This window comes from Maniola hyperantus, chromosome 24 (assembly GCF_902806685.2).
Source record: "Maniola hyperantus chromosome 24, iAphHyp1.2, whole genome shotgun sequence".
Classification (NCBI taxonomy): domain Eukaryota; kingdom Metazoa; phylum Arthropoda; class Insecta; order Lepidoptera; family Nymphalidae; genus Maniola; species Maniola hyperantus.
This window is the reverse complement of record NC_048559.1, coordinates 6,095,006-6,120,897: the sequence shown is the minus strand read 5'-3', so window position 1 is coordinate 6,120,897 and position 25,892 is coordinate 6,095,006. Positions and strand designations below refer to the sequence as shown.

The 25,892-nt window shown below is 37.9% G+C and overlaps 2 protein-coding genes across 2 annotated transcripts in view; both read right to left on the bottom strand.

The window, feature by feature from the left end:
- The window catches only part of NPFR (Neuropeptide F receptor), a 49,431-nt gene extending 44,402 nt beyond the window's left edge, over nucleotides 1-5,029 (bottom strand). Inside the window, exon 1 of the mRNA XM_034981410.2 lies at nucleotides 4,681-5,029. Coding sequence (XP_034837301.1) covers nucleotides 4,681-4,701 — 21 coding nt within the window. The 5' untranslated portion in view covers nucleotides 4,702-5,029. The remainder of the gene's footprint in view (nucleotides 1-4,680) is intronic.
- Nucleotides 5,030-15,757: 10,728 nt separating this feature from the next.
- LOC117993619 (uncharacterized) lies at nucleotides 15,758-24,974 on the bottom strand. The gene is made up of 4 exons (XM_034981422.2): nucleotides 24,910-24,974; nucleotides 22,823-22,988; nucleotides 22,026-22,120; nucleotides 15,758-15,833 (listed from the first exon to the last, which is right to left on the bottom strand). Exons 1-4 carry the CDS (start codon nucleotides 24,923-24,925, stop codon nucleotides 15,802-15,804), a joined length of 309 nt encoding a protein of 102 aa, XP_034837313.1. The 5' UTR covers nucleotides 24,926-24,974; the 3' UTR covers nucleotides 15,758-15,801.
- Nucleotides 24,975-25,892: the final 918 nt, after the last annotated feature.

Here is a 25,892-nt window from a genome sequence, read left to right as displayed (position 1 = left end):
GAATCTCGAAGTATTATTCAACCCCGCAATGTAATAGCGTTCAAAACTGGGGTCAATGCCCCACCTACGACGTGGAATTGACTTCGAATGGCCTGCTTACTCAACGTTCGTTGACCTCTAGCATTAGTCAAATGTTTTATTTGCAATATATCGTGAACTTTTACAAATATAGGATTTCCGCGCTTTTTTTTGTGGTATCGCTGGTATCATATTATCAGTAATCAGCAGTACTATCACCTGCCTTCGTTTTTGCTAGCGTTCTGATTACACCCTGTATACACGGTGAAGTTTTAGTGGTTGTCTTCCCGCGGCAGAACGATTTGCCCTCAGTAATACTATCGAAATTTTGAGTTAATCTTAATAAATAAAAATGATTTTGTTTAGAAATAATTTAAAAAAAATCGACAACTCGAAAGTGTGAGAAACAATAGTAACTCCCTAGACGTAACGTGAATAGCAGGTAGGTACATCCACTCGAACCGCGCTGCCAATAAAGTGAAAAAGTTTAGAGCAAAATAAGCTCTCGCACGTAGTGATACGGCATAAACTAGTCTGCGCGCACGCGGTATCACTATTGGTTCGAGGTCATTTTTGTTTTTCTCGATTGTGACATTTTTGACTCTAATATTTTTCTATATTTATTATTTATAAATCGATTGTATTACCACGACGTCATTTCGCTTCGGGAAAACAAGCATTAAAATTTCAGTGTGTATAAATTCGATATCATTCATCCTGACTCGTGGATGTACCTCTACCTGTCATGTTAGAAGCCACAGAATAAAGCTAGTTAACTGCATAAGTGTTTGGCGTCATACAGCTCGTTATCATGCTTCTTATGCTAGGCGCCTACTTGGCTACTTCATTATAACGTCCTCGTTTAAATTGCATGCTGACTATATATATCAAGCTTCTATTATTACAGTTATGCCATAAAGACGTTGCTTAAAATAGTAGTGTCTTTATATAACACGTATGTATTTATCGCCCATAGATTGAACTAGCTTATGTTTGCGACTTTGTCCGCGTGGACTACACAAACTTCAAACCTCTATTTCACCACGTTAGCGGTTGTATTTTTAAAAAATCCTTTCTCAGCGGGTGCTTACGTCATAACAGCTATCTGTGGCCCTACCGCGGTTGTTTGACAGCTACAATGTCACGATCGCTATCATCTCTGATTGGTTAATGCTCGTTCACTATTGGCCACAATGCATTGTTGCAACAAGAATCGCACAAATTCAGCCAATCAGAACAATTGAGATTGTAATAATGATTGATGCAGGTTTTAGACAATCGCCCTGCTGGTCTTCCTTCACTATCCGCTATTATTTCCGTTTTATTAATTCGGATCTAATTCCTTTAAATAATATTATTTTGGCAATTATTTGCTGATTAGAATCGACGTACAATGTTTGAGTAAAAACTTCTTAATCTCATGCAAATTATTAAAATATACATAGTGTACACCGAAAATAGTACCTACCTATCTGCAGAATCTTCAAAACTAAGAGTATGACGTATGTATGACGTTGTCCGTACCTGTAGGGCGATTGTCTAAAACCTGCATCAATCATTTATTACAATCTCAATTGTTCTGATTGGCTGAATTTGTGCGATTCTTGTTGCAACAATGCATTGTAGCCAATAGTGAGCGATCGTGAACCAATCAGAGGTGATTGCGATCGTGACTTTGTAGCTGTTATTCTCCCGCAATCGCGCAGTAAACCGTACTAATGATACAAAAATGATATGCCATAGGTATAATATAAGTTACCCGTCGGAATTATATGCGCACCTCGCTGGAATGCGCTTCCCATACCTAATAGTTTTTGAACTATTTCGGTTCTCAAAAATCCGCATTTGGTGAGCGTGGTATACTATGGCCAAAACCCTTTTCATTTTAGAGGAGATCCGTGCTTAATAGTGAGCCAGCTATAGGTTGATCATGATGATGATGAATATAACCTACCATGGACCTAGTAGGTAATTTTTAGGGTTCCGTACCTCAAAAGGAAAAACGGAACCCTTATAGGATCACTTTGTTGTCTGTCTGTCGGTCTGTCAAGAAACCTACAGGGTACTTCCCGTTGACCTAGAATCATGAAATTTGGCAGGTAGGTAGATCTTATAGCTGACATTTGGGTATTACATTACGGCGCAGATGGTTTCTCTTCTTTCTATTGCCAGCACTAAAATGATAGAATGAAATTGATATTATCATGACTAGATGATGCCAGAGACTGTCCACGTGGAATAAGGGAATTTTCCCCGTCCCGTGTAAAAAAGTTCAAACTTCAGGTAGGTCGAAATCAAAATAACCGGCCAAGTGCGAGCGAGGCTCGCGCACCGAGGGTTCCGTAGTACAGTCGTATTATTTCGACATTTTGCACGATAAATCAAAAACTATGATTCGTAAAAATAAATAAAAATCTGTTTTAGAATCTGTAGGTAGCCCTTTCATATGATACCCCACTTGATTTAGTTATCTTACTTTGATAATTGAAAATACTAATTATTAGTTCACGACCACAATTTAATTTTTTTGTGTGATATAACCACAAATTCACGGTTTTTTAGATTTTTCTCCGATTGTCTGCTATAACCTACCTACCTGCCAAATTTCATGATTCTAGGTCAACGGGAAGTACCCTGTAGGTTTCTTGACAGACCGACAGAGAGACAGATAGACAGACAACAAAGTGATCCTATGAGGGTTCCATTTTTCCTTTTAAGGTACGAAACCCTAAAAATGTGGTTGGCCTAACCCTCAGTTGCTGGGTTGCCAATACGTATTAAGTGGTCTTCAATCTTCATGGTGGCATATCCAGGCATATTGTGTATCATAGCCTTAGCCGATAGCGTCTTAACACGTCTTAAAACTTTATCTAATCAAAGCAATTGAAATAAATTACCTAGATAAGTGAAACATGGATACACTATTAAAGAAGTGATGCATTATATTGATGCATTCTTTCAGACATTACATCATTACTTTTTCTTCTGCAAGTGCTCAAAAACTGCTTTTTCAGTTTTAAAATGTTAATAAAATCATATACTAGTTACCTACCTACTTTTACCTACTATTATAACTTTTTTTGAAAATATTAATCGATAATCGGGCTGAAACTTGGTATGCCGTAGATATCCGTTAGGAAAGGATTTTTGAAAATTCAACCCCTAAGGGGGTACAATAGGTGTTTGAAATTTGTGTAGGCCACGCGGACGGAGTCGCGAGCATAAGCTAGTTATTTACAAAACTAGTTCTGGGAAATTATAATAATCCATCCCCTTAAATAACCCCATATCAAAGCTTGGTGGGAACAGAAGGGTGCCGTTTAGGCGTTTTGCATGTACACACATTAATTAAGAAGAGTTAATTCCTAGAGCGCTCTAAGCAATTAATGTTCATTGGCTCTCATTTAAATTTATTAACCAATCAAACATATATATAACAACTAGCTGATGTCCGCGACTTCGTCCGCGTGGAATTGGGTTTTTTAAAAATCCCATGGGAACTGTTTGATTTTCCGAGATAAAAAGCCTATGTCACTCTCCAGGTTCTTTATCTATACCCATGCAAAAAATCATGTCAATCCGTTGCACCGTTGCGACGTGATTGAAGGACAAACCAACAAACAAAGACACGTTCGCATTTATAATACTGTACGCAGTTTGATCAGTACGGTACTGATCAAACATGTACGCACATTGTATGTAAACTATGAGCCAAAGTAATTTTAAAAACTATAATTAACTAACTAACTAACTTAACTATAAGTAATTTAAACACATTTGTACGGAAATATGGCAAACACAGACAACGATATTTGATTGCAGAACATGTCTACCTTTCATTATCAAAATCAAAATCTATTTATTTGTAAAATATGTTTGTATGTAAGGTGGTGGTACAATTTTTATGTCACGCTATTTCATGCCTATATAATGCGTACAAATTTTAGCCTTAAAACTATAGTACAATTTTATTGCGTCGACATACATAAGTTGCGCTAACAATCAACTATGATTAATATTATGTATTATAACATCTAATGGCTAACCTATAAGCTTACATTAGTTTTAAATTAATTTTAAGTTTTAACTAATATTTACATACTTTAATACCTAACTTATTTAACTAATTTTAACAATTTTGTTGTTTAATTTTTTTATCATTTATTATGTATTCTGTAACACTGTAGTAATTTTTTTGTTTGATTAATTAATTTTCAATTGAAAACTAAACTATGTTTGTATTTTGACGACCTCCCTGGCGCAGTGGTGAGCGCTGTGGTCTTAATAGTGGGAGGTCCCGGGTTCGATTCCTGGCAGGGGTTTGGAATTTTATAATTTCTAAATTTCTGGTCTGGTCTGGTGGGAGGCTCCGGCCGTGGCTAGTTACCACCCTACCGGCAAAGCCGTGCCGCCAAGCGACTTAGCGTTCCGGTACGATGCAGTGTAGAAACCAAAGGGGTATGGGTTTAGTAAAAGACTGCCATACCCCTTCCAGGTTAGCCTGCTATCTTAGACTGCATCATCACTTACCACCAGGTGAGATTGCAGTCAAGGGCTATCTTGTATCTGAATAAATAAATAAGTATAGAAAGCTCTGGGAAGTAGTTAGTACTGTAGGTACCTATGCTGAAAAAACTTCTCTTAAACTGCCACTAAACTTACCATATCATCATAAAACGGCATTGGGATGGTCACAATCCGCTTTATATGGTAATAACATAACGTCCAGTTTATATTTTGACCACTGCATACGGGCCTCTTTGACCACTTTCCATAATTACTGTAAATGTTACTTAATTCACCTATTTTGTTTGAGCACTTTGTAACGAAAAAAGAAACAAAAAAACAAATAATAAGTATCCACTTATCCACGGTCAGAGAAAGCAAAATTTAATTAAAAATGTTTCATTTTGAAATTATATATTCGTAACACGTTTTGAATTAAGCGCGCATAGTACGGTTTAAGTTTCGTAACGGATTTCGTTCTGAAACAGACGTGTTTTCTCTCTAACGTCTGAAACTCGACTGAAAGAAAATTGTATAAACGTACAGTATGGCCCTAATTCAGCGGTTTCAGCCGCTTTATCTTAGCGAAATTGAGTGTTGGAATTTTGAATGCAGCAATAAAATGATCACCTTTTATTCAAATAGAGCTGTTTTGTATTCAGGCTGTGCGTTTCGGTGCCACACTTTTCCGTGATTGCGTACTGCTGGAACCACGACTGAGACACTGAAGAAAAAACCGGCCAAGTGCGAGTCGGACTCGCGCACCGAGGGTTCCGTATTACCTACAGTCGTCTTTTTTCGACATTTTGAACGATAAATCAAAAACTATTGTGCATAAAAATAAATAAAAACCTGTTTTAGCATGCACAAGTAAAGCCCTTTCATATGATACACCGTTTGGTATAGACTTTGAAAATTGAAAATACTAAGTAAAATATTTCTTAGTATTTTGATGAACACATTTTAATTTTTTTTCTGTCATGTAACCACAAATTGACGGTTTTCGGATATATTCCTTTACTTGTGCTATAAGACCTACCTACCTACCAAATTCTATGTCAACAGGAAGTACCCTGCAGATTTTCTTGACAGACACGACGGACAGACGGACAACAGAGTGATCCTACAAGGGTTCTTTTTTCCTTTTGAGGTACGGAACCCTAAAAATATTATGTTATTCATGAAACATTTTAACTATAGAAATAGGGAAACGTGATTGAAGTACCTCGTACGATATTTTTTTGGTTCCGTACCCGAAATTTTCACATTATATTAGCTCTGATACTTAGTATCTGAAGATAATTTTCGGTAGGCATAGGTTCTTATTACATTACACCTATGGTACGCGACAGGTCAAGATGGCAATCGGGGTTTGAGGCGGGGGAACGCTCCGTACACCCGCACGTCACCCGCGCTATCTTGCACCGGATTTGTGCGGGGGCTGTGCGGGTGTGCGGGGCGTTCCACCCCGATTGCCATCTCGACCTGTCGCGTACTATAGGTATATAGGTACCTATGAAGACAGGGGTACCTAATCGCAAAAGTTTTTTTTTTCAAATATTTATTTAGGCCTATTTGTCAGTGTGGTAGTCCCTTTCAAGTTTTCCAATATACATACTTTGACCCAGGGTATATGTAAATAGTTGACGATTTATGACCCTCAAACTACTTTATTGAATATTATTCTTACGTTCAATAGTTTGCGCTTATGTTAGGCCTCGATCGCACTCAGTAGCGTGCACAGGGTTTGAAGCCAGGGTAGGCATTAGTTAGGTAGGAACCTTTACTGGCAGGTCAGAATGTAAAATTTGCATTGAGCTATTACAACTGGGGTAAGCAGTGCATTTATGCCTCTATGACCTGCACGCCACTGATCGCACTGCCAGAGTTCTAGAGTTGTTAGTTCGGAGTTTCGGATTTTTGGAACTATGTGTCCATGTGTATGTTATAGCAATTTTAATTAATTTTGAGTAGGTACTTCAACAGTATCCATAAAAAATGTTACGAATTTTCAGAATTGATTGATGCGTAGATACAATAACGCATAAAAACAATTTTCAATAACCTATAGCCTATTCATTTATTGAATAGAAGGTTATTGAAAAGTTGAATGACGTTGAAAAACTCACATTTCACTTTTAATAGAAAAAAGTGCCATCCACGTTGTTTCGCCTGAAGCATTTTGCAAGAGGTGGAGGGTTGTCCCTGACCGAGTGAGTATAATTAGGTGAATTTGCATTTGTTCGTCTGTCTGTCGTTATAGAGCAACTGTTGAGATTCTTGCGGCACTTCTTAATAGAAGGTTAGAGTTACAGACGTAGCATAAGAGACTCTAGTTGCCCTACCTTCTTCCTTACCTTATCCCACGCTACGTGGGGTCGGCACAACATGTCTTCTTCTTCCACTCACTTCTGTCATTCGTCAACGTATTATCCACCCCTTTTTCACGCATACCTATCCTCTTTCACGCAATACATCCACCTTTTCTTTGGTCGCTCTCTCCTCTTTTTTCCCTCCACATGCATACTTAACATTCTTCTAGAATCTAGTGACATGGCTTTCTTCCCTCCGCATTATATGCCCATACCATGCCAGCCTACAACTCTAGTTGCCCTACATGAAATAAATGTCACTGTCTCAGCGTTTCATCTGTGAAGACAAAAGACTAATGAATATTTATGAAGTGAGTATAATCCAAGCAAAAAATAAATTAAATATTTGGAGCAATTATGTCAAGCGCTAAGGAAAATTCGACGGTCGTGACTGTGAATAGTAAATGGAGCTAAGAAATTATATAGTCCTAATTTACTACCCAGATGCTTTAACGGTGACGGAAAACATCGTGAGGAAACCTGCATGATAATGTTCTCAAAGATGTGTTAAGTCTGCCAATCTGCACTGGGCGAACCTGGCAGACTATGTCCTAAACCCTTTTCATTCTAAGAGGAGACCCGTGCTTAGTAGTGGGCTGGCGATTTTTATTGGTTAGCGGATGGTAGGATGGGCTCCCGGCGGCTTTCCGTACAGCGTTATGCTAAAAATAAATAAAACTCATGTTAAAAAAAAATCTCTTTAATAATGAATTCTAGCCACCAAACCACCACTATACAAAAATCCATCATTTTATGACTACATAAACCATGAAATAAGTTTAAAATCACACACTTGACCATCTTTTATTTTTTTTTATTTTATTCAGATACAAGTTAGCCCTTGACTGCAATCTCACCTGGTGGTAAGTGATGATGCAGTCTAAGATGATAGCGGGCTAAACTGGAAGGGGTATGGCAGTTTTTATTAAACCCATACCCCTTTGGTTTCTACACGGCATCGTACCGGAACGCTAAATCGCTTGGCGGCACGGCTTTGCCGGTAGGGTGGTAACTAGCCACGGCCGAAGCCTCCCACCAGACCAGACCAGAAATTTAGAAATTATAAAATTCCAAACCCCTGCCAGGAATCGAACCCGGGACCTCCCACTATTAAGACCACAGCGCTCACCACTGCGCCAGGGAGGTCGTCAAAATCTTACGCAGACGAAGTCGCGGGCATCATCTAGTTCCATATAAATCACACTTTAAGGGTCAAGCGATCTTGAAAGCACGTGCCATATAGTACCTATAAACCTTTTTTTATAAAAAGGAGCGATTTATTTATGGAAAAGGTCGATTTGTTTACGAAAGGTGTCGATTTATTATAAAAGTAGAGCACTTTACAGATTCTGGGTATGTAGATTTGTTTTGATTCATACAAAATATATCTAACAATATCACTACCCCTATTATAAATGCGAAAGTGTGTTTGTCTGTTGGTTTATTAGTTTGTCGGTTCGTTGGTTTGTCCTTCAATCACGTTGCAACAGAGCAACGGATTGACGTGATTTTTTGCATGGAGTGACAAAGGCTACTTTTTATCCCGGAAAATCAACCAATTCCCACGGGATTTTAGAAACCTAAATCCACGCGAACGAAGTCACGGCATCAGCTAGTTTTAATATATTTTTTGGGTTTCGTATCCGAAGGGAAGCTTGTTACTAAGCTTCCACTGTCTGTCCGTCTGTCTGTCCGCGGGATGTATCTCATGAAGAGTAATAGGTAGAGAGTTGAAATTTTCACGGAGTGTATATTTCTATTGCTGCTATAATAACAAACAAAATGGCCGCTATGTAAACCAAAAACATTAAAAAGTACATAGTTTTATTGAAGCAGGCGTTTTGCGGAAATAAGTACCTACATGACATGCAATGACGACCTCCCTGGCGCAGTGGTGAGCGCTGTGGTCTTGTTAGTGGGAGGTCCCGGGTTCGATTCCTGGCAGGGGTTTGGAATTTTATAATTTCTAAATTTCTGGTCTGGTCTGGTGGGAGGCTTCGGCCGTGACTAGTTACCACCCTACCGGCAAAGCCGTGCCGCCAAGCGATTTAGCGTTCCGGTACGATGCCGTGTAGAAACCAAAGGGGTATGGGTTTAATAAAAACTGCCATACCCCTTCCAGGTTAGCCCGCTATCATCTTAGACTGCATCATCACTTACCATCAGGTGAGATTGCAGTCAAGGGCTAACTTGTATCTGAATAAAAAAAAAAAACATGAATCAGAAGCTTAATTTGCTATGATCCGCTGAAACGGATCAAATCTGTATGGTGCAACATGCAGCATGCGATATGCACCACCCGCCCTCCCACTGCTAAACATGCAGGAAAATCGAGCCATCAAGCAAGCAATACGCACCACCACCGCGCAGCACCACACAAATCCCACAACACACTCGACGCATGTTTCGCCCCGACACTGGAGCATCCTCAGGAGATGGTGTGGTGCTGCGTGTTGGTGGTGCGTATTGCTTGCTTGTTAGCTGGCTTTTCCTGCATGTTTAGCAGTGGGAGTGGGAGTGCATATCGCATGCTGCATGTTGCACCATACAGATTTGATGTTTCAGCAGAATATAGCAAATTAAGCTTCTGGTTCATTGTTTAAAGTACACAGTGGTACCGATTCTAAGCACAACCTAATTTTAGAGTATTCGCACCCTCTTCTTACTATTGTAATATGAAAAGGACAGAAGCAGTTTGACATTTCTAAATTTAATTTTTAGATAGTAAAACCCGTGATTTTAGCACGCACTCGCGAGCCTACTGTTTAAATTTGTATTGTGCACTAAAATTTAGAGTCTTTAAATGTGAAAGTCATGTTCCGTTCCTTTTTTAGCATTACTAAAAAGAAAAGGATGCAGATACTCTAAATTAGTTTAGAGAGAGACTAGAGAATCGGGGTCAGTGTCATATTATGTTGTACAATGGTACTGTATGGTATTTATGGCACATCGCATCGCAGCAAAATTTAATGCATACTTAGAGTCAGCCGCATGCGGGTCTGGGTGTCCTTAGGCGACCACATTATCATCCCAAGTATCCCCCACCGTTATGTAAATAATGGAAGGGATGACAACCCTTAGCAATGATGATTACGGTATAGAAATGACCAATTTACAAAAAGATTGTTACAAATTATTCGCAGATGTTACCAAATCCAAATTGCACCTACTTGATAATTTTAACTTCAAATAATAATTATGTACCTAAACTATTTTTGTATTTACTTCGAGGCCACTTGAGATATTATTGTTAAACTTATAATAATAGTGATTGATTATCATCCATTACTGAGCACGGGTCTCTTCTCAGAATGAGAAAGATTTTCATAGTCTACCACTAGATTGGCAGAATTCACACAACTTTGAGAATAAGTGTTATGGTAAATTCTTAGGCACACCTAAGAGCTTTCAAAAGTTTTTCATGATGTTTTCCTTCACCGTTTTAACCAGTGATATTTAACTGCTTGCATACCCGGGATCGTCCCCGGACCTTCCGACTGAAAAGTCGATATTTTACCCACTAGGCTATCACCGCTTTTTCTTCTTTATTTTCAAAAAAACAAAAGATTACAATGTTGGTTTCTTCGTGCTCGTAAACGCATGGCGGCTTGTCTGAGCACTGCACTGCACATTTATCTATCGTTTAACAGAATATACTGTTAGTTGTAGTACCTATGTAGTTAACAATAAGAATATAAGTATATATATATATATATATATAAAATTACTACAAAAAGTAAATAAAGTCTAAACGTATAAAAGGAAAAGCTGACTAAAGTGACTGTACAATCTTTCAACGCACAGTTCAAAGTACCAGACTGATCGGGCTGAAGTTTGGCATGCAGATAGCCGTTATGACGTGGATATCTGTTAAGAAAGGATTTTTGAAAATCCAATCCCAAAGGTGGTAAAATAGGTGTTTGAAATTTGTGTTGTCCAGGCTGACCAAGTCTCGGGCATAATCTACTATTACAATATATACAGTATTACAATAGAAAAGAAAGCTATTCAATTTATTTAAGTTAAGACAAAATAACATTACGTACTTTGTCTTCAAGGTAATTCAATTTTTATTTATTAGGTAGGCAATTTGTCAATTATTGTCTAAAGAATTTGATTATTTAGGTAGGCAATTTGTCAATTATTGTCTAAAGAATTTGATTATGATGTCGGCTCCAAATATTTTAAGTGGAAACGTGGAACGATTTTCAGACCCATAAAAACTATTAAGGTACTTCAAATATTTGTGAAAAGGAATGATGGTACAGGAATTTTCCGATAATGCTGTACACACATAAGACGTTCGCCGCACCAAGCGACCATACACAGGCCATTACGAACGTGCGAATGAGGCTATAAATCATTACGATCTTAGGGTTATGAGAATGCCGCAGAAGTCGTTATCGATAAAAACGATCGATTGAAAAATGCGAATCGAATGTACGTATTTGTATGACGGTCACTTCGAAAAATTACGGATACGAACCGAATACGGATGAGTGCACAAACGCCCTTAGGTTTAACATGTGATATGTGGCACAATTTACAAAATAAACATTTTTCTCTCTTTCTTACAAGATCGTTTACATGATTTTTTTGCGGAGCGTACCTACGCATATGTGTCTAAAGGGCTAGATGTGCGATCAGCTTTAACAGAAAATGAAAATGAATTTTTCGAAAATTCTTTTGTGCAATGTACCTACTGTACTCCTATATAGGGAGACATTGCACTGAATTTATACTTATTAATTCAAACCTTGTAATATTACACGTGCAAGGAAGTCTAAATTTTAAATGTAAAATTTTTTACGAGACATTTCACCGCGATTAATAGCCTCATCTGGTGACAGAAGGGCTGGCTCATTTTTTGCGCAACGGATCAGCCTAGCTGTCCAGCGCGGAAATGCAGCCAGTATTCTTGGCACCATTCCACGCGGGCATGATTATATATAGTAATTAGATAAGGCTAGCTTTAAGTTTTATTATAATCTTTTCATTAAAAAAAAATATAGAAAAGATTCTTCTTCGTTGTAACACTCTTGGCAGAGTGGTCGTGGTCATCACGAAGTGATGTTTTTGGGGGCAGATGTTATACGCCTCACGAGCATTCGCCATTTCTCCCTGCTGGAAGATAGTCTGGTACATTCGTGCACGGGACCGCCCACAGCGGACTTCATTTGGTCGGTCCATTGCGTAGGTGACCTTCCTCGTCCTCTGGTGCCCTCAACCTTGCCCTGCACTACAACACGCTCAATGGAGTCACTCTCACAGATACGAACGAAAAGATGGCATTGAATTATTACAGGCTTATTAGGTATGTCTGTCCTCACTAACGTCTGAATTCGGAGTCAAAGTCGTACCTACTGTTATTATGACGAAGGAGGAATATGACGCAAGGACGTTTAAAGGTCCCCAGTCTTGCATATTTTTACTAGCCATTACGCGTGACTTCGTCGGCGTGGATTTTTTAAAAATACCGTGGGAACTCTTTGATTTTCCAAGATAAAAATAAGCGTATGTATAATAGGCGTGGAGCGCCACCCGAATCAGGGTTCCTACTGAAAACCAGCGCTGTATGTTTTTGTACTTGTGCAAGACATATGGCATTTATGCTGAGTAGGGACCTTTTTTTTCGAGTTGTGCCACACATGACATACTTTATTCCGGCGCTTTTTCTACTTGAGGTTTTTGACTTTACTACTCAAGTATCAGAGGCGCCGGGATAACCTAACCAGTTCTAACTGGTAATGTGTGGTACAGCTTTAAAAAATAAACATTTCTTTCTTTCTTTTTGTCTTCTATGTCACTCTCCTTGGGAGTTCTGAAAAAAATCATATCGACCTTGTATCCGTTGCTCCATTGCGGTGTAATTGCTGGACCAACCAACAAACAAACACACTGTCACATTATTAATAATATTATGAAGCGTATTTCGTATTAAAATATTATATTTTACCATGATATTTTATTAGTAGCAGATTTTCAACAGAAACTCTTGTCCTATATATTTGTGTCAGCCACTATAACAAAATAATGGTCTCATAACTTTACCGCCCGTCGCGATCGTTAGGGTTCAGCTATCGGACCAATAGATAACCTAGATTTAAGTTCTAGGTACTCAATTATAAATGGCTAAGTTATTTTAAAGTTTCGAGAATGTAATAGATAGCTTTTGCACCTGTACCACCTTACACCTCCAGCGGGGTTTCTCTGTTCCTAACACTGAATGATAGCCACTGAGCTCATTTTTTAATCCGTTGAAGGTTTTCTATGGAAAAACATTTTCATATCACCCAGTGAAGCAGCAATGTAGAACCAACCAACCTCGGTGGCTATCATTTCGCGTTAGACACTGAGTTAGCGAATCACCAGGCAGGGTTATGCTCCATACAAGCGAATCGATTTAATTTCCTATTACTACTACCGCACACCAGCCTGTCCGCACATGATTTGTGAGTGACGGTAGGGCTTTATTTTTATTGTTTTTATTTTTTAACTACATATAATATAGTCTTGCCGTCAAGCAATCGTACCAAACAGCAGAAGATGATGGAGGCTAAGCAGGCAAGTAGAAGGTGCATAATCATTCTGCTTTTTAAGATAGGTACTAATATTTTGGGGTTGAGGTCTGAGCGGTGCCAATCGAGCGGGACAAGTTTCTTGTTGGTGTGACAGGTACTGATTCTGAGCACAACCTAATTTTAGAGTATCTTCTTACTAATGTAATATGAAAAGGACAGACGCAGTGACAGTTTTAAATTTATTTTTTAGATGTTAAAACCCGTGATTTTAGCGCACAGTCACGAGCCTACTGTTTAAATTTGTAGCGTGCACTAAAATTTAGAGTCTTTAAATGTAAAGTTCATGGTCTGTCCCTTTTTAAAAAGAAAAGGATGTAGATTCTCTAAATTTAGGTTAGAGAAAGACAACGGAATCGGTGCCAATAAGGTGATTACAGAGCTAGGTACATAGTGACGCTAGCACGGCTTGCAGTGTCAGTAGCTATAAAATTTTATGGCCAGTGACGTTAAATTAATAGGGGAGGGGGCTGGTATGGACTACAAGAAGCTTTCTGGATAGTTCTTCTCCATAGGAAGGGATTCAGAACCAGTGGTAAATTCCACTAATTGATTCAAAGCTCAGACAGTAGCTCAAAGTCTTCCTTAACACTTCTATACTTATTTTAAATTCTGTGGGTTAACTGAACGCAACTTTAACGGCAAATATTTTCATGGATGGAATTAGGGTAACTGGATTTTTTGTATTTTGTACCACAGAACCGTGCTCTAAAATTTTTGCATATTTTTTTCCCCGAATTTTCTAACATGCTAAACCCGGTCGTTTATTTTTCTTTTTGAGACAGGGAACATTGTAAGGAAAATCTCCTGCAGAGAGATTTTAATAAATGATTTCACGACAAAAGTTTATTAAACTTGTACCATTCTTCATGGCTTATAAAAAAATCAAAACATTTTTATTCCATGAGCATCAATGGTGGCTCAACCCGCGCGTATAATGGCATAATGAATGCACGATGAAATGCACGTAGAATATTTATATCCTGCCAAGGGATAATACCGAAAATCAGGTTATATTGCGTCACTCAGGCATTGACTAAGTACAAAAATTCTTTCTTAAAATTAATAATCAGAAGTAAATTCTTACAAGTTAGTAAAAAAACCGGCCAAGTGCGAGTCAGGCTCGCGCACCGAGGGTTCCATACTACAGTCGTTGTTTTTCGACTTTTTGCACGATAAATCGAAAACTATGATGCAGAAAAATAAATGAAAATCTATTTTATAATGCAAAAGTGAAGCCCTTTCATATGATACCCCACTTGATATAGTTACCTTACTTTGAAAATTGAAAATAAATTATTAGTTCATGACCACAATTTAATTTTTTTGTGTGATGTTACAACAAATTCACGGTTTTCAGATTTTTCCCCTTATGCCTGCTATAAGACCTACCTACCTACCAAATTTCATGATTCTAGGTCAAGGGGAAGTACCCTGTAGTTTTCTTCTTCTTCTTTCTTCTTTCTTCACTCTGGGCTGGTTTCCGCACTTAAACTGTAGTTTTCTTAACAGACAGACAGACAAACAATAAAGTGATCCTATAAGGGTTCCATTTTTCCTTTTGAGGTACGGAACCCTAGAAAGTACCGTAGGTACGATGTTTCTAAATATGCTGAACCAGTATAGGTATGTACCTATTTGGTATCGGAAACTTTTGGGCTTTGCCGCAGTCGGGCAAAAACAATCTTGTTTATGTTTTGAAAATTGAAGATCAATCAGCTAGCCTTCCGGTTCCGGTTTGGTAAAGTAATTTAAGAGCCCGGGCATTGATTGACACATCAATTAAGAGAAGTTTTCCTAGCGCTCTTCCAGTGTTCTCCATACAAAATTAATTTGGTTTTCATTTGAGAGTTAACCAATCAAACTCAATTAAATATTGTAGATAGGTACTCGTACGTTCTAAATACAAATAATTTTACCTTCCTTACATAAATAAATAAACGAATAAAATGTTTTTATTTCGACCAACAAAAGGATCATATTGATGCAAATTGGTGTTAGTAATTACACGAAACTTAAACTTTTGTTTAAATTTTTGTTAGTTAAAAAGTGTAGTTTCAAGGTTAAATGGGCTCAAAGTAACAATATGTATCTTTAAAGTCTGTCAATCCGTACTTGGCCAGCGTAGTAAACTATGGCCAAACCGGTTTCATTCTGAGAGGAGACTCAAACCCGTGCTCAGTAGTGAGAGATGAAAATATATCGACACGCTAAAATAAAAAGAATGGAAATAATAGCAATATTCTTCAGAAATTTATTGACTAAAAGACAGTACATCAATTCAGATAGTAAGAATCGTGTTTTATTGTAGACGCCTGTTCTGTTACTCAGCACCGCTCGCGTTTGTAAACTCGCCAGTCTGTGGAAAGAAATAACAACTCAATTTAATTATGCTAAATGTAGGCACGAGAGGCCACAGCTGGTGATACGCCCAGGAGTAGACATGACATTCCTGTCTGATACAAACAGTTCTAGCCATTGAACTAAATAATAATTAGTATAAGTCCACCATAACCATGTCTCAATAACATCGAAATGGCGTCATTTTAACGTCAGCCGAAATAAAAATAAACCATCAGCTCAAAACTTCAGTCTAGTACTGACGTCACTAAAATGGCGGCCACGCTTATTAGCAATTTGCGAGACTTATACCTAAAAAATCGGCCAAGTGCGAATCAGACTCGCGCACTGAGCGTTCCGTAGTACAATCGAATTTTATCGACATTTTGCACGATAAATCAAAAACTACTTACTAGATCTCGTTCAAACCAATTTTTGGTGGAAGTTTGCATGGTAATGTACATCATATATTTTTTTTAGTTTTATAATTCTGTTATTTTAGAAGTTACAGGGGGGACACACACATTTTACCACTTTGGAAGTGTCTCTCGCGCAAACTATTCAGTTTAGAAAAAAATGATATTAGAAACCTCAATATCATTTTTAAAGACCTATCCATAGATACCCCACATGTATAGGTTTGATGAAAAAAATTTTTTTGTGTGAGTTTGGTGTGAAGCGCAAGCCTAAAGGTACAGTACGCGGCTGAAAGTGATGAACATCGGCCTTTAGAATGACATTTCATATTTGTAAGGTGTCGTCTTCGCCTTGTCGGTTTCAACGACTGAGACAGTGCTCTACAAATCTGTTGTCTCCTTCTAAAGATCGATGTTCATCACTTTTGGCCGCGTACTGTACAAGTGTTTACACAGTGCAAGTGAGGTGCAAGTAACCTGCCAGAGTTGATTTCTTATGCAATTGTATTGCTAGAAGACACGTCTTATCCAAAAAAGTCCAAAAGTCATATTTTGTGGGTATGGGTATAACCTTTTATAATAAAATCCTGCAAACTATTTTGGACTTACCTTTGCACAAGTTTAAAAAATCTATTAAAAATATGCTCCTGGAAAAAGCATATTACACAATTGAAGATTATCTAAATGATAAAAGAGCGTGGATTTGACATGCAGCTCGTTCCAGCAACGCACACAACGGACTGCAAATACTTTTTTTATACATGGCATAATCTTGTATATCAAATAGGTATTTGAAAAGTGCAACCGCCGAGTTTCTTGCTGGTTCTTCTCGGTAGGAAAGGCATTCCGAACCAGTGGTAGATGCATATATGCATATTCGAAAGCACTTGTGAAAGTTTTCTTGAATAAAAAAGTTTTTTTTTTTAAATTTATACCACGGACTCTGTTTGGTACATAAACATTAAACATTTTATGATACGAAATAGGTCATATGGGAAGTTTTCGAGATACAGAACAATAAATCGTGCACATTCGATCTGTCTAGACGTGGCGAATTATGTTTTATGGCCGCAAGAGAAAAGACGGGTATGTTCAACCGAGAGCCGGTAGAAATTTTGAAGAGGCGTTTGATATAGAGCCTCAATAGCTCAACGGGTAAAGGAGTGGACTGAAAACCGAAAGGTCAACGGTTCAAACCCCGCCCGTTGCACTATTGTCGTACCTACTACTTTATGTCTCACCACAACGTTGATAGTATTCGAGTATCGAAACACTTCCGCACACTTTCACATTGCTGCTTTACTGGGTGGTATAAAAATATTTTTTCGTAAAAATCCTTCAATGGATTAAAAAACCCGGCCAAGTGCGAGTCAGGCTCGCGCAACGCAAAAGCTATAATGCATAAAAATAAATTAAAATCTGTTTTAGAATGCACAGGTGAAGACCTTTCATACGATACCCCACTTGATATAGTATCTTACTTCGATAATTGAAAATAGTAATTATTACTTCATGACCACAATTTAATTTTTTTTGTGTGATGTAACCACAAATTCACGGTTTTCAGATTTTTCCCCTAATGTCTGCTATAAGACCATCCTATCTGCCAAATTTCATGATTCTACCAGTAAGTAAATACAGACAAATCACCTAAAAACACTAAGCTTTTATCAACCACCTCCGCAAAACTTCCAACGCCTCTCAGACCACAAGTATTGAGGATAATTTATTTTATACCTACTAAAAAGATGACATTTGGAGTGAAGTCCTGTGTATAGTAGGTAGTAGATGAAATATCGCAAATATAAGAAACATATCAGTCCAAGAACAATCGGTACGATACATCTCACGATTTAATGTTGATAAAGCTTTGCAAAATCCGTGAGTATATCTTTAAGGCGACTCAAAACTCGGCAGGAAAGGCATTCCGAACCAGTGATAGATGCATCCGACTATTCGTAAGCACTTGTAAAAGTTTATACGAATAAAAAAGATTTTCATTTTCATTTTCATTTTTAAAAAGAGCAGCTTCAGTGAGGAGCAGAATCCGAGGTAGTTCCAACGGTATTCTGAAAACCTTATCTGAAAAACTAGATAATCCATTTATGAGACACTGGGTTGGTTTGCACATGCACTCTCAGTGTCTCATGGGTGGTAGATTCCTAGACAAATAAAATGGTTCATAAAACAGCCTACTTACTAACATAGTCATTAGCAATTAATTTTATTACTAACAAAATGGATGTAATATCTGAAATAAAGATGATTATTATTATTATTAAAACTTTGTAAGCCAAAAAACGTGGTAGATATTTCTAAACTTCACACAAAGCATCTAATCTGAGCCTCAATAGCTCAACCGGTATAGGAGTGGACTGAAAACCGAAAGGTCGACGGTTCGAACCCCGCCCGTTGCACTATTGTCGTACCTACTCCTAGCACAAGCCTGACGCTTAATTGGAGAGGAAAGGGGAATATTAGTCATTTAACATGGCTAATATTCTTTAAAAAAAAAAAACATCTGCTGAATTTTTGTGTAGTTTTTGTCACATCTTTATCTAGTTTTGTCATACTGAAATAATACAGAGTTTAGCAATTACTGTTTTATTTTTCTAGATGATGATACCCGCGACTTCGTCCGCGTGGATTGGATATAGGTTTTTTATAAGCCCGCGGGAACTCTTTCATTTGTCTGCACAGTCCCCAAGCTAACCCAGTGCGGGAGAAAGCGGGTGACGTGCGGCTGTGCAGGGCGTCCCCCACCTCATACAGTCATACCCCGATTGCTATCTCGACTTGTCACTCTGATCACAGATCGTGTGCTGTGATTGTGCTAGGACCAGTTTGTTGTGGGCTCTTCTCAGACCTGGGCGCGTTCGGAACCCTCGTAGCTTTAGTTTTAAGTTTGCGTAATAATTATCACCACTATATCTTACAAATCTAACACCATACCATGGTCTGGTATGGTGTTAGATTAATTTAATAGGAGTAATTTATTACCTATTTTGAATAAATCATTTGACTTTTGACTTTTGACCGCTGAAATTACATATAGGTAGTTACACGTGGCCAAAGATTAGAAATACATTTTATCTTTAACTTGGCTTAGATATTTTCGTCTAGACTGAGATTCAGTCTGTTGCTTGGTAGGGGTGAAAAAGTGTCATTATGCCCTTACAGTGCATAATCCCAATTCCGCCAGACCTTCCTTATTTTCTGAGAAAGAAAATGTGTGGGATAGAGTTAAGTGTTAGTGTGTACTACGTACGCATATCTGCTAACTTGTGCCGTGGGCCAATTTAAAGGTATCAGCTACTGAAAGTACCTATTTAAAAACTTACTCACTTTTTAAGAAAATTGAGTAACTTTTTAAATAGGTACTTCTAAGTAAATTTTTATAAAGTTCTAAGTAAGTTTTTGTAAGTTGAGTAAATTTTTCAAAACAGGTAGGTAATTCTATGTAAGTCTGACAGCTGATTTTTTTCATGTATGTTTTTTTTTTTTTTAATTCGTTATAGGCGCACGCTTGACCACGATCACACCTGATGGAAAGTGATGATATGGCCTAAGATGGGACGCGTCTGCCTAGAAGGTGCCTATTCACTCTTGTTTTAAAGATACCCGGATTATAATTGACAGGAAACACTGATCTAGGAAGAGTATTCCAGACCCTAGCCATGCGTATAAGGAATGATGACGCAAAGCGTTTCGTACGCGAAGATGGAATGTTGACGACATAGGGGTGAAAACTCGCCCGGTGTCTTGCGGTACGGTGGTAGAAAGGTGAGGGAGGGATAAGATCGAACAGCTCCTGAGCACACTCTCCGAAATATTTTCTGTAAAACACCGATAGGCCGGCAACTTTTCGGCGGTGATCAAGACTTTGAAGCTTCCCCAAAAGTGGTGAATCTTCGCCTATAAGTCTCCTGGCTCGACGATCAACGGCGTCTAAAGCGGTTAGTTGTTTTACAAAATACAACTGTAAATAATTAATATTCGATACTGCTAGACACTTCCTGTTGGCAGTAATTTCCGCCAGACGCTTTAAAGCTCGCAAAACATAGCATAGTTTATCTTACTTATTATTACGTATACGTAATTTTTATATTATGATACTGAGGAGTTATACATAAAAATCACCACTCAGAACTCAGAATAATTAGCAACTGATATCTTTAAAATGACCCGAGTGACAGGCTAGGCAAATATGCGTACCTACATTAAAAGTACACACGAGCACTGCTCTATACCACACATTTTGTTTCTCAGAAAATAAGGAACGTCTGGCGGCAGTGGGATCTCGGACCATTATAATCTAGTCTAGACTTTATATAATCCAGATTATTAAGTTAATACCATGTATTATATGTATATTTATAAAATGTTATCATATTATGTTTTGGGCAAATAAATATTAATATAAATAGAAAATAATAAAATTTTGATAGAAGCAGTAGCAGGGCAAAAATAGGCCTGGAAAAAACCCAGGGCAAAAATGGTCCGGGGTTTGATTCCCGGCACGAGAAAGTTCCTGAGGAAAAGGTTAACGGACCGACAGACAACGAAGCCTATTACTCCTATTAGATAATAAAGTAAGTGTAGACTATAGCAAAGTGATTCTATGAGGGTTCCTTTTGAGTTACGGAACCGTAAAAATTAGTGGGGTTTTCTTTTTATCTGAATTTTCCCGCTTAGTTGATCTTGCTTTTACAACATCTCCGTGTCGAAGTATTTTCAGAGTCGTTTTGAGATCAAAGAATTTTCTGCTTGATATATTTTTAAAAGATGATCGCCAAAATAAGTATAAAGTTCCTTTTATTAAAAGTTCTTATCTATTGCGATTTTTGGAGTTTGTAATAATTTTTAAAAGGAGGATTTTTTTTCATCAGGTATGTATTTATGAGTCACAATTAGCCCCAGGACCAAAACTAGTAGATATCGCGCGCGAAATGCCGCTCACGAAGTTTCGCGCGGTCGTGAGTAAAAGTTTTCGAAAATTCGTACTGCCTAACAATTAAACGTGGAATAACGGTGGAATAGTTATACTTTATTTTGTCTTTCTCTGTCATCAGTTATTTGACATTTGAAGGAAAAAGACAAAACAGAGTATTACTATTCCACCGCTATTCCACGTCAATTTGTAAGAAGGTTACTCTTTATAGTTTACTAAAATTCAAAATTAAGTTCGTCATCCTAATTTACATTTAGATACTTCCTATGTCTTGGACCTGGCGCCTCTAGCTCAAGTTTGGAATACTTTGATTGGGTAAGCTTGAGGGTTTTTTTGTGTAAAAAGAATAATAGCCAAGTTTATCAAGCTGACTAATATTCCCCTTTTCTCCTCCAATCAAGCGTAAAGCTTATGCTAGGAGTAGATACGACAATAGTGCAACGGGTGGAGTGGACTTTGAACCGGCGACCTTTCGGTTTTCAATCCGCTCCTTTAACCGTTGAGCTTTCGAGGTTTTGCATATACATTTTCTCTATGACGTGACCCCCACAATTTTTTTTAATAGAGAAAGCGAGCAAACGAGCAAGCGGGTCACCTGATGTTAAGTGATTACCGCCGCCCATGAACAATTGCAGCACCAGAGGAACCGCCGATGCGTTGCCGGCCTTTTAGGAATTTGTTGGTCTGCTCCTTGAATAACCCCACATTGTAATCTAATGGGAACACCGCCGATGAGAGTTGGTTCCGCAGTTTGCATGAAACTATGAAAGGATTTTCAAGAACTCCACCCGAGCGAAGCTGAAGCGGGCCAGCTATGTGTTAATAAGCAAAAAGGAATGCATACTTCTCCAAGTGTTACAGTTTTCGTATTGCATTTCACAATAGTTTGGGAAGTTCCTGTAGTCGCCGTTATAATTCCGGGCACATATTGGTTGTACCCTGAAATGTAATAATAATAATTAGCAAAAGCCTCGTTGGTCTAGTGCTTAGCATGCTCGGCTGCGGATGACAAGGCCCTGGGTTCGATTTTTGAGTTGGGTCAAAAATAGATAGCTATTGGGTTTTTCTGTTAAGAAATTCTCAGTAGGTATAGGAAGTTATACCACTAGCCTAGTGGTTAGGACGTCCGCCTTCTAATCGGAGGTCGGGGGTTCGATCCCGGGCACGCACCTCTAACTTTTCGGAGTTATGTGTGTTTTAATTAATTAAATATCACTTGTTTTACGGTGAAGGAAACCTGCATACCTGAGAGTTCTCCATAATGTTCTCAAAGGTGTGTGAAGTCTACCAATCCGCACATGGCCAGCGTGGTAGACTATGACCAAAACCCTTCTCACTCTGAGAGGAGACTCGTGCTTTGTAGTGAGCCGGTGATGGGTTGATCATGATGAATATTACCATATGGGATGATTTATGCTAGACCGTGCCGGGCCCGAGCCGTGCCGCGTCCGAGGCACCATATTGGGAATTTGTATGATGTCACATCAGACCATGCTGTGTCCGAGTCATCCAAGCCTTGCAATCCGTGGATCGTCTTCACGTCGGACGTGCCTTGGACGTTGCACGGCTCGCGCCCGGCACGGTCTAGCATAAATCATCCCTTAGTCTGAAACCGTCCTCTTGTCCATGAAGATGACTTACTTGTACATGGTTGGGCATTTCTCAATGAAGTTTCTGCATCCCTTCACGAAGAAGTCTGTCGCCCAGAAGTTAGTGTCTTTAGGGTATCTGATGACTGGCCGTCTATACTTCTTGCCTTGGTGACTTCCTTGGATTATGATTATGAGTATTAAAATTTTTGTAATAACTGAAAAAAATATATGACTATAGAATCAGTTTTAATACCATTTTTTTTTTTTACTCTTTCTATGCTAAATGCTAAATAGCAACCAAATTGCCGCCAAGAGCACAATTTGGTCTAGTATCTGTCTGTCTGTTTGTTACCATTTCATAGACCAACTGCTTAACTGATTTATCCGAGCCAAGTCAAAATCTAAAACGATTAAGTACTATATCTACCTAAACAAAGTCGTTTGCGTCTTTTGCTAAACCATACCAAACATAGTTTTTACCAAATTGCCTCCGAATTATCTTGATCTATCTATTTATAGCTATTATTAGAGTTCCGTACCTCAAAAGGAAAAACGGAACCCTTATAGGATCACTTTGTTTTTCGTCTGTCTGTCTGTCGAGAAACCTACAGGGTAACTTTTTGTTGACCTAGAATCATTAAATTTGGCAGGTAGGTAGGTCTTATAGCAGACATAAGAGGAAAAATCTGAAAACTGTGAATTTGTGGTTACATCACACAAATAAAAAAATGTGGTCATGATCAATTCAACTGGGATATGGTATGAAAGGACTTCACTTTTGCATTCTAAAACAGATTTTTATTCATTTTTATGCATTCTAGTTTTTGATTTATCGTGCAAAATGTTGAAAAAATACGACTGTATTACGGAACCCTCGCTGCGCGAGCCTGACTCGCACTTGGCCGGTCTGTACATTTTGTTCTAATTACTTGAGGTTTTGTTACTTAAAATATGCATGGGTTGTCGTCGTGATTTGATATCCAAGCAAATGATTAACATGAGTAGGGTATCGCGTCTTATCATGAAAATTCAGGGCACTGTTCAAAGAAACTATATTCAACTCTAGTACTTTACTATTTTTACGATGATAACACTTTCAATCTTATTGTTTGACATCCCGCAGTTTTAGTAGGTGTAGAAAATAAAACACGCATTTTAAACGTTGGACTGCCTACATTATATCTTGTAAACAGAGTATCAAAGATTTTAAAATAACCGTATAAATCAAAACGCAGATATCGGATTATTAGTTTAACACTCCAATTTTAATATGGGTACCTTCAAGTGAATAGGCATCTTCTAGGCAAGTGCGTTCCATCTTAGGCTGCATAATCACTTGCCAGCAGGTCTGATTGCAGCCAAGCGCTGGTCTATAAAAAAAATAGTCTTAATATATAAAAGAAAAAGGTGACAGACTGACTGACTGACTGACTGATCTATCAACGCACAGCTCAAACTACTGGACGGATCGGGCTGAAATTTGGCATGCAGATAGCTATTACGATTTACGACGTAGGCATCCCCTAAGAAAGGATTTTTGAAAATTCAACCCCTAAGGGGGTGAAATAGGGGTTTGAAATTTATGTAGTCCACGCGGACGAAGTCGCGAGCATAAGCTAGTCAGTCCATAAAAAGTTATCAAAAATACTCTCTAACTCAAGCCATTAACTATCTATGAAGAAGCAATCCTTAAATTTTTTTATCCACGACATTTTGCACGATAAATCTAAATCTATTATGCATAAAAATAAATAGAAATCTGTTTTAGAATGTGCAGGTAAAGCCCATTCATATTGTGATACCCCACTTGGTGTAGTTATCTTAGTATGAAAATTGAAAATACTAAGTAATTATTTGTTCATGAACACATTTTAGTTTTCTTTGTGATGTAACTACAAATTCAAGATATTCCTTTACTTGTGCTATAAGACCTACCTACCAGCCAAATTTCATCTGCAGACAGACAACGAAGAGTGATCCTATAAGAGTACCTTTTTTTCATTCGTAACCCTAAAAATCGGTCTCAGACAAAAATTGGTCGTCTGCGTTAGGTCTAATTAGTTTCACAAAATATCACCCTAATTCCATCATCAAAGATTTCGTGTGGAAAATTAAATCGGTCAGAAGGTACGTTACCGTGTCGATTTCCCATATCGGTAGCCTTGAGAAACTCTAGGAATACCTTTTTCAATATAAACAACGTATCAATCAGGGTTTACAAATCGTTGGCTCTAACATTATTTAAACTATACATATTAACCAAAACATCGCGGTTTTTTTACATTAAACTAAATAGATTTTTTTTAAATTTATGATGTTTATGGCTGTTTTATTGACGTTTATTTTTTATTTATTTACTTCACTGTTATCACTAACAGTGAAGTAAAAACATAAAAAAATATACGTTAATTTTCTTGCTAGTTTTTTCACATAAAAATCTGTTTTTTAATAAACAAGTCGACTACAAAATTCAGACTTTATGTTTCAACAAAATTAGGTCGATCCCCTGTTGCGGCATGATAAACCAAACAAACCATTGTTAATATTACTATAATTTTTTTTTATAGTAACAGAACATTTACCTAACACGTTTCTTGTACATTGCAGAGGCAAGTTTTGTATAGGTAGGTACCATTTATAAAATAATAGGGCAATAGCGCTTTCATTATAATTTATTGGACAATCGAGTGTTATACTGGTGCCAAATATAAACAAGTTTTGGCACATAAAAACTGCAGGTTTAGCTGTATTTTGGCAGAAACCGAGGTCGTGGGAAATCCAAGCGAGAAATCGTAAATGGATTCGTGGCTTGTTAGAACATTGGTGTTTAATGTCGCATGAATTTCCGGTATTTGAACCATTTTTCCGCTCCTTCTCATTCGATTTATCATTTTCGCAGGATTTAACAAAGGTTTTGATATAGATATAGAAATCTATATCATACTAGCCATTTCTGGCAACTTCGCATGGATTTAGGGTTAACCCTAAGAAGATCCTGTTAGAATTTTTCAAAAATATTTCTTCATGAGAGACTTAAAAAATTGGCCAAGTCGGCAAGTCGGACTCACACACAAAGGGTTACAACAAAAAACATTTTTTAGTTGTTTTTAATTTTCAAA

Bases quoted from the DNA above. Each gene is read 5' to 3' on its own strand.
- LOC117993619 (XM_034981422.2), bottom strand. The intron at 22,121-22,822 runs GTAAGTCATCTT...ATTACATTTCAG, and splicing joins AAATGCCCAACCATGTACAA to GGTACAACCAATATGTGCCC. The intron at 15,834-22,025 runs GTATGCATTCCT...TTCTTTCCACAG, and splicing joins AAACTGTAACACTTGGAGAA to ACTGGCGAGTTTACAAACGC.